The 9,814-nt window shown below is 37.6% G+C and overlaps 1 protein-coding gene across 1 annotated transcript; it reads left to right on the top strand.

Moving 5' to 3' along the window:
* Positions 1-4,915: 4,915 nt before the first annotated feature.
* USP26 (ubiquitin specific peptidase 26) lies at positions 4,916-7,663 on the top strand. The gene has a single exon (XM_006772722.1). The coding sequence runs from the start codon at positions 4,916-4,918 to the stop codon at positions 7,661-7,663; it is 2,748 nt and encodes a 915-aa protein (XP_006772785.1).
* The last annotated feature ends 2,151 nt before the right edge of the window (positions 7,664-9,814 follow it).

Genomic DNA, 9,814 nt, shown 5'->3' with positions numbered 1-9,814 from the left:
GATGTTTCTTTTCTTTTTTAAAAATATATTTTATTAATTTTTTTTACAGAGAGGAAGGGAGAGGGATAGAGAGTTAGAAACATGGATGAGAGAGAAACATTGATCAGCTGCCTCCTGCACACTCCCCACTGGGTATGTGCCCGCAACCAAGGTACATGCCCTTGACAGGAATCGAACCTGGGACCCTTGAGTCCACAGGCCAACGCTCCATCCACTGAGCCAAACCGGCCAGAGCCAGCAAGATGTTTCTTAATCTTAATGCTCAGTGGGCTCAAGGAAGTCTCCTTTATTCTGGAATGGAATGTAAGCAGGTTGAACTGTGAAGAATGAATGATGAACAGAAACATCATTTTTTAATACATGTGTCTCTTAAATGTGTTTTTGAAGGCAGGGAATGGAAATGTCAAGAGGGCCTGAGATTATTTCAGCTATCATTAGAAATTACAATTCTTGATAAATACAGATCAGCTGTGATTAAAAAATTTGAATGCAGACTGGAAGTGGTTCTGGGGTTACATGTTCATTTTCTCAAGTGGTCAAAATTGCAACAATTAATACGTTTTTTGTGTGGAGAAGAAATAGTTTAAACTATTACTAAGCATTAAGGTAGGACAGTGAGGACTATATACAAATAATCCAGATTTCTCGAATTTGAAGTTATGCTTGAATGTTTTTTCAGCCTCATTTCCACCATGATAAATATGATTGTCTTTTCACTTTGATTCATGTACACTTTTGTATATGGATGGGTGCAATCCCTACTTCCCTGAACACAGCTTAATAGATAAAATATTTGATAAAACAAAAATTTCATTAATTGATTCCATGAATTTTTAGTTTTTGATAATTTGGACAGGGTCTAAGCAGACATTTCCTTTGGTATTACTCACAAAAACCAGATTTGCTGAGCAAGTTAATAACATAGACAAGATTTAAGAAGAATATTTAACTATGTAGGAGGAAACATAACGTCTAATCAATTCTTGGTCACATGCTTTCTGATATAAGCATTTGTTGTGCTAGGTGCCAACCTATTTATTAACTCAGATTGGTTCACTACTTAGTTATCCAGAAATTTTTAATTTTGAGTGATTAAGACATTAAGTATATCTGAACCTCCCCCACTGGTTTGAGTATAAGGATTTAGCTCAGATTATATGGGCCCTGTGGCCAGAGCTAGCTGTAGGAACCTCTCTAATCTATATATGATGGGCAAGAAATTGTTACTTATACTTATTTTTGTCAATGAGCCAGATACTCTAGAGTTGACCATGGTGTCTGGGATATTAGTCACTAATATAACTTTTTTTGAGTCACTAGGGTATCCTATAGAGGGCTAAGTGTGAAGGAGCAGGCAGTGAGGGGCATTGATTTTGATACCTCATAGCCTAAATTTTTGAAGGATCTCTAAACAATGTCTTTTTAACATATGTGTTCAGTGCTCAATACAAGTGGGCTTATTTTTGTGGCCTTTGGAAGGAGCCATTGTATTTTAGGGAGAAATATTCATCAATAACAGGGTGATGTATTGGTTGTTAGGGACAGCAGTATATCTGAAGTCCATTTTCATATCTTCCTAGAAAACTCAGGGCTTTGGAAATAATTCCTTTACTTACTTAGTACTCAAAAGTCTGTCCTTGTCTTGAACACCTTGTTACATATGTTTTTGGAAGGCTGGGATATTTGGCTGAAAGTTTTCTGTATATTTTTGACCATGTTGAACATTTGACAAGCAGAGTTAGTTACTCATTGTGGGGCCTTTTTTTTTTAACCTTTTCGGGAACACTTAGTAGTTCTACCTTGACTTTTTACATGTAGGATGTGGTGATCTTAGTCCAGTGTCATGGTGCTGTTCCTCATAATCTGATTGGACTTTCTCTTTTCTTACATCAGTGACTTGCTGTCTTACTGTTCCCTTTTACTTACTTTCTGTTAGGGTGATGTTAGGGACCCCATCAGATACTGAACAGAATTGTCAGATTCATCTGGCTTGTCCTGAAGCAGGCAGTGTACATGGAAATGTTAATATGCAAAGAACTGAGGTTACAGATTTATCACTTCGTGAGACTAATGAAATGTTGCTAAGGGGAAGATGAGTGGTGTGTTTGCAAAGCCTAAGAACTTATTTGGAGAGTTCTTGGACTGAGATTAGAATGCTTCGCGTTCTCATGCCAGAAATGACCCAATTCAGGAAAATTTGATACACCCAACTTGTTGGCATATATGTCTCACTGGTGGTTTGAAGGGAAGGCAACTGGGGAATAGAGAAATGGTATTACTTCAAGAAATTGACTTACTCTAGCTTGTGGAAGGTGAATACCAGGCATTTTATGTTAGTTGCAAAATGTAATCAATTGGTGGAGAATGTGGAAGCAATTCTGGCCAATCAGAAGAACAATGCTAGACTCTGATTATGAAAATGGTTACTTTACAGTTGAATTCCATGTTGTCTGGAGCGCAAAACAGATCTCACACTTACTTGCCCAGATTCTGGGTAAAATGCCTTGTATTTACTTGTCCATGGATGGCTAAGTATGTTCTGATGGTGTTCACATAATAATTTATGGAAAAGAGATTATGAGACCTAAGGCCTGCTAGAAGTTGTTTCATATGATTTTTCCAATTTGCTTATGTTTGTGGTCCAGGTATACTATAAAGCTTCTTTTTTTATTTTTTTTTTATTGCTTAAAGTATTACAAAGGGTATTACATATGTGTCTTTTTTTTTCCCCGCCCTTGACTATCCCCTGGCCTCCCCCACCCCCCAGCGTCCCATGTCCATTGGTTATGCATATATGCATGCATACAAGTCCTTTGGTTGATCTCTTATACCCCTCCCTCCTGCCCCCCAACTTTCCCCGGCCTTCCCGCTGCATTTTGACAATCTGTTCGAGGCAGCTCTGCCTCTGTATCTATTACTGTTCAAAAGTCCAGGTATACTATAAAGCTTCTTGACAGTACTTCTCAGCCCAGCTGATCCTTGGAATCTACTGGTGATTCTACTTTAGACAGGTGAATATGAACATACTTGCAGGTATGAGAAAAGCAGGATCAAAGATACTGGAGATGGTCTGTTTAGTACATATTTCACCCATGTTGAGCACAACCAGTTTACTTCTAGGCCATACAGTGATGCATTAAGGAACAGAAAGTAGAAATATGTTAATTAGGACTTAGTAAGAAATTTATGGATGTTTGAGTGCTGACTTGGTTTTGCCCCTGTTATAAAGGCCAAAAGGATACTAGGCCATTGACTTCTTTCCTTTTTTAACCTGGGGAATTCTTCACTCTACATGGATTATACTGACCTTGAAACTTTGGACATACCTCCATAGTAACAGTGAAGGCAACATTTGAGCCAATAGGAAATTCTCCACTCATCACATCCTGTTTTTATAAATCTTTTATACTTGTGTTTGCTTATTCAGTAGTAAAGCATAGTAAACACAATCTTGAACTGATTCTCGGTCATCATTTTACTTTCAAAATTGTGATGAGTTTTTCATGGTCTTGCTCAGCATGACTTCAAAATTTTTATTTCCCGGCACTTATCATGAAAATGTGGATATCTTAGACCAGGGGTGGGCAAACTTTTTGACTCGAGGGCCACAATGGGTTCTTAAACTGGACCGGAGGGCCGGAACAAAAGCATGGATGGAGGATTTGTGTGAATTAATATAAATTCAAAGTAAACATCATTACATAAAAGGGCACGGTCTTTTTCTTTTCCTTTTTTAGTTTTATTCATTTCAAACGGGTCGGATCCTGCCCGCAGGCCGTAGTTTGCCCACAGCTGTCTTAGACCATACCAGGTCATCTTAGCGTGTGGGAACTAGAGATAGCCTGTTCTTTAAAACCTGCTTTAAGCAGTGATAGTTTAGGATCCCACATGGTGTAGAGTGTGTAGACTTTCCCCAGTTCCATGTGAAAGAAAGGAATATAACTGCATTTGGAAGGAGGAGACTGATTAACTATTAGTGGACAATGTATAAAGTCCTCTAGATTTCTGGATATCAAGAGATATTCACCTGGCCCTGGCCAGTGTGGCTCAATTGGTTGGAGTGTCATCCAGTAAACTGAAAGGTTTTGGGTTTGATTACTGGTAAGGGCACGTACCTAGATTGCAGGTCCGATCTCCTGTCAGGGCATATATGAGAGACAGCCAATCCATGTTTCTATCTCATCTCATCTCATCTCATCTCATCTCATCTCATCTCATCTCATCTCATCTCATCTCATCTCATCTCATTTCATCTCTCTCTCTCTCCATTCCTTTCTCTCTAAAATCAATAAACCTATCCTTGGGTGAGGTTTAAAAATAAAATAGAGATATTCATCTGTTATTGGGTTGAGGGCCACATAGTGCCTCCCACTTTCTTATTCACTTATTGTGGTTACCCTGTAGGGTCATTCTATGACAGGAAGATTAATATATTATATGCATACACTTGAGACACTGTTCATTATGCTCTTCACCTATGTATTGAAAACCTTCCAAGTGTTTAATTATGTCAGTTGAAGTGGGGAAATTAATACAGAATTAATTTAGTATTGCAGTGGAAAAGAGATTTAGTGTATAGGAGTAGAGTTGAATTCTAGCCAAACATTTCTCTAATAGATTAAATAATTTTTTCTTAATTGTTTTTCAACAGTGACCTTACTTTGGGAATCAAGACTCTGCCCTCATGCAACTGTGGACAGCTCTTGAAGGATATTGGTTTTATCACTAAAGATGTGGGTATCCAGAACCTGAAGAGACTCTAGTATAAAACCAACACTAGAAATAGAATTACTCTGTATAGAGAACTAAGGTACCATTGCTTTAGTGTTGTCTCCAGAGGTGAATTTGCAAAACAACTTGGAACTTCAAGTTTGTCAATAATTCAGGATACGTATATTTTATCTATAAAGAAAATATGGCTGCTATAACAGTACATGGTTTTGTTCAAATATGCAACATGGATACTGGGGTGTCTAAATTGAAAGAAGCATTTATTGAAACAATGGAAAGAAAGAAGAAAGCTAGATTGGTGATTCATTTCAGCACTGGAGAACATACAACTTTTCAGCTAGGTAATAATATTAAAAACATAGTCTTTAGATCCTATGGAGAAAATCAAAATTACCTGCATTTAACTTTCAAAAATAATAGCTTCTTGTTTATTAGAAAATTATCCTCTAGAGACGCTAAAAATTTGACAATGTTCTTAGAGAGAGTCCATCAAAATAATCTTCAATCACCCATGAGAACTGATATGGGTAGAAGTGTCTTCGCCAACACAAGAACACAGAAGAAAATCAATAAAACTTTATTTGACAAAGTCTACCAGAAGTTAGTAAGTGGATTTTTTGAGCTAGGAGAAGGAAGTAGTACACCTGACCTTCAGAAGTTGCTTTTGGATACATCAAAATTATCAATGCTTACTTTCAAAGAGTCATTAAAAGAGGGATTAAGGAAGAGAAAAAGGATGGCATCATCTGATTCAGATATATATGGGGAATTCCAGGAAGAGGATAAATCTGTAGGAAACAAGAAATCCGAGACAAATCCCTTGAAGTATGTAGTTGATGATGAGAAGGAAGAAATGTGGTTGGAAGAGTTAAAAGAAAGTAAATTAGATTATTTATTTGAGACCAATTCTACTGGAAATCCTTACCTAGATGGCACTTGTTTTCTTCAAACTCTCGCTGAGAAAATATATTTGATACTTCTATTGAAATCATTCTGTAGTGAGGATGATCCAGAGTGGGAGAGACTCAAGATGACCTTTGACTTTTATCCAGAGAAACTATGTCAAGGCCTCCCCAATTTGGGAAACACCTGTTACATGAATGCAGTTTTACAGTCACTATTTTCTATTCCATCCTTTGCTTATGATTTACTCTATCAGGGTTTCCCATGGAGTGAAATCCCCCTTGATGCTCTTAGCTTGTGCCTGTCACATTTGCTTATTTTGAAAGACATTTATAGCATAAAAACCAAGGAGAGATTACTTGGCAATATTAAAAATGCCATTTCAACAGTTGTAGAGATGTTCTCTGACAACGCACAGAATGATGCTCATGAGTTTTTAGGTCACTGTTTAGATCAGATGAAAGGCAACATGGAAAAATTAAATATAATTTGGATGACTAAAACTGAATCTGAAGAAGAAGATTCACCCCAACAGTTTTTTGCTGACAATGCTGTCACCAAAAGGCTTGTTTGTCCTGTCACCACTAATTTTGAGGTTGAGTTGCTGCACTCTATTACTTGTAAAGCCTGTGGTCAGGTTGTTCTCAAGACAGAAGTTAATAATTATCTCTCCATCAACCTTCCCCAAGGAACAAAAAGACATCCTTTGTCTATTCAGTCTACTTTTGATCATTTCTTTGGAGCAGAAGAGCTTGAGTATAGATGTGGGAAGTGTAACCACAAGACTTCTGTTTCAATGCACAAATTCAGTAGGCTACCCAGGGTCCTCATTGTTCATCTGAAACGCTATAGCTTTAATAAGTTTTGGTCATTAAGGAAGAATGACCAGGAAGTCATTATTTCTAAATATTTAAAGGTGTCTTCTCATTGCACTGAAAGTACCAAACCACCTTTTCCCTTAAACAAAAATGTACATATTAGGGAGTTCCATTTGTTAAATTTCTTTAATAAGATTAATTTTGAAATCCTTAAGTCATTGACACCTTCAACAAAATTGACCTCAAAATCCAAGGATTGCTTGGCTCCACACATTGAATCAGACAAAGAGTCTGAACCACAAAAGGACCAGATTTTTGAGTTAAGCAAAGAACAGAAGGAAAACAACCTGGGAGAACACTCTGAACTGACTACAGCAGAGTCCCTCTTGGTAAACTCAGGATATGACACAGCCATTGAAAAAGAGCCATTAGTTCCAGGCTTAATGAGGAATCTGGAAAATACCAACCTTTCTGTGGTCCGTGAAGATGAAGGTAAACCCACCAGTGGCTCAGACACATCTGAAGAAGTTCATCTTCAAGAAGTCCCTAGAAATCCAAAACGAAAGAAATATGAGAATGCCAATATGTTTGCAGCTGTTGATAGTGTCACGGAGACTACTGAAGATTTTTCTGAAGATGAAAAAAACAAAATTTCAGAAGAGTTCTCAAATGTGCCTGGACAGACTCTACAGTGTGAAAAGAAGAGAATCTATGAAGAAACCATTTGGCAGGCACTGCTTCAAAGCCTTCCAAAGGCAGGTGCCCAGTGCCACACAGATAACCTTACAAGACCTACAGAATTAAGTCTCCAGGAGGCCAATGTGAATTCCCAAGGTGCATCGGGTTCCAATAAAAACCCGGGACACAAAGACTTTTTAGCTAAGAAGAGAGAAGCTAAAGCCAAGAAACCAAATCCCAAGATAAGAGATCGTAATGCTTATCGGCTCATTGGTGTTATTAGCCATCTTGGTCATACCCTAAATTCAGGCCATTATATCAGTGATGCCTATGACTTTGAGAGGAAAGTCTGGTTCACTTATAATGATATGCAGGTATCAAGTATCCAGGAAGTTGTGATGCGGGAGTCTAGGCTTCGCACTGGGTACATTTTCTTTTACATGCACAATGATATTTTTGAAGAGCTGTTAGGAAGGGAAGAGAACTCCCAGCCTCATAGCACAGAGGCAGGGGAGACCCATCAGAAAGAATAAAAAGGACAAACTCCTAGGTGCACAAATCTGCTTGACTGCCTCACTAGTTACCACTTCTTCCGTGGAAAGAAAATTCTGAGCTTTAGCTGAAGATGCAGAGGCAGTTAGCATCTAGGACCAAAGTTCAGGCAGAAACACTTATGGCAAATCTCCATTCTAACCCTGATATAGATACCTCAATCCCACAGTTCCAGTTGCTAAACATCCTTTCCTGCTAGTAGACTAGAATTGTTCTTTCCATATTCTAATGTAGTGGATTCCAAGTGCAGTCCTTGAACCAACAGCATCAAGCACATGAAGGAACTTGCTGAAATGAAAATTCTTATTCTGTTATAAAACTACTTATTCAGAACCTCTGGGGGATGGGATGGGTAGCAATTTCATGTTGAGAAAGTAGGACAACCACTACTGTAGTGTGTATAGCATATTGGTGTGCTTTGATGTATATTTGAAATGTTTATATTTGTAATGAGGTTTGACTACATCTTTTTGTTTATTATATTCATGTATGTATTTTCTTTGGAAACCTGTTAATATCAAAACACACACACAAAATTACTCTTCTGCTGATCATACTTAGCAATTTGATACCTCCTTTTCCTCTATGCCAAAGGGGTTATATATCACTAAGCTTAAACCTTGAGGACGGAGAAGTTGATCCGCCCTCAAGAAATTGACCAACTTTTTCTATTTGTCTGCTAGCAAGCTGTTCTTGGTTAACTGAGCCCATTTTGCCATTTTGGTCTTCTTAGAGGGATGCTTGCATTGCCTCAAAGAAACATTGATTACCAGAACTTTAACTGAAGCTTTGCACAATCCTCTTCATTTAACACTATAATACTAGTTCCATATTTCTCTTACTTCTCTGTACCTTATAACATGGTGGCCTTATTCCTTCAATGAGCAAGGAGTAAATGCTTTATTTTAATAAAAAATGTTTTATTTCAGAGAGAGGAAGAGAGGTGGAGAGAGAAATAGAAACATCACCAGACATCAATACATGCTTTAAAATGGATTTGTAGGATTTGAAAGTCTTACTTGTGACTGATTTGATACATTGTCAAAAATGTGCACCTGCATATGATCTGCTTCTGGGTGAAAGTTTCATGGATCCTGGGTTGGCCATATTCTGTTAGAGTTCCCTGTGATTCAGACATTTAATAATTCTGATATTAAACATGTACCATCTCTGTAACCCAGACATTCCCTCCCTTTCAGGCAGTGAATCTTTAACAACTTGTACCTTTGTTATGAACAAAATAATTGTAATAAGGGGCTATCTCACATTACACTGAGGGGTTGAATTTTGGTCCTACCTTTAAAAACATGGGTATCCCTCCTTGCGTATGGGATATGGTCTTTACTAAGCCAAGAGCTTGTTGATGTTTTTTATCACAAAGGCCTTTAAAGGGATGAACTGGAATTTAATAGTGTGAGAAAGTTAGAAAATGCCCTCTGAGGGAACACCAGATTCCAAAGTTTAGGAATTCTACTGTTCAGGGCATGTATCTAGAAGGTATGAATGGGACATTAAGATTGATGAGGTAAATAGGAGTTTCCTAGATTGAATTAATCACTCTCATGGAAGAAGGTGTTGTAGACACAATAATGAGAGACTTGTTCCACCTGTGTAGTACTTCAGCAGCTGGACTGGTTGAAGGATAAGACTGAAGCTATACTTAGAGGAGGAGAGTGACAGTTTCGTTTCTCAAATTTAAGCTTTTGATTTCTCTAGAATAGTTAAATCTGAGCCCAGTTACATAGACATCAAAGTAGGAGTTTTGGTAAGAGTGAGGGAAAAGTCATTTTGTTTTGAAAGGAAAATGAAGATGCCAATATTTTTAAGAGATTTAAATTTTTTTTGGTATGGTGTATAGAGTACTATACATACTGAACATGCTGCTCTTCAGTGTTTAGCACTTATAATTTAGGGCAAATCAAAAGATTAAGAAGATGGTTGGGATACCCATGAGAGGGAGGATCTGTCCTGGACAGGTGGCTTGGATGGAATTCATCATTGCCCTGTGAGAAGAAATTCTGACTGTACAATACAATGAGTGGCTATATACTATTTACTGGTTTTATTGTTGTTTCAAATAAAAGATTAAAATAATTCAATTACTCTGGTTGTTATTTATTATGGATTTTAAT

Source organism: Myotis davidii, unplaced genomic scaffold, assembly GCF_000327345.1.
Source record: "Myotis davidii unplaced genomic scaffold, ASM32734v1 scaffold1706, whole genome shotgun sequence".
Classification (NCBI taxonomy): domain Eukaryota; kingdom Metazoa; phylum Chordata; class Mammalia; order Chiroptera; family Vespertilionidae; genus Myotis; species Myotis davidii.
This window is presented reverse-complemented; position numbering and strand designations above follow the sequence as displayed.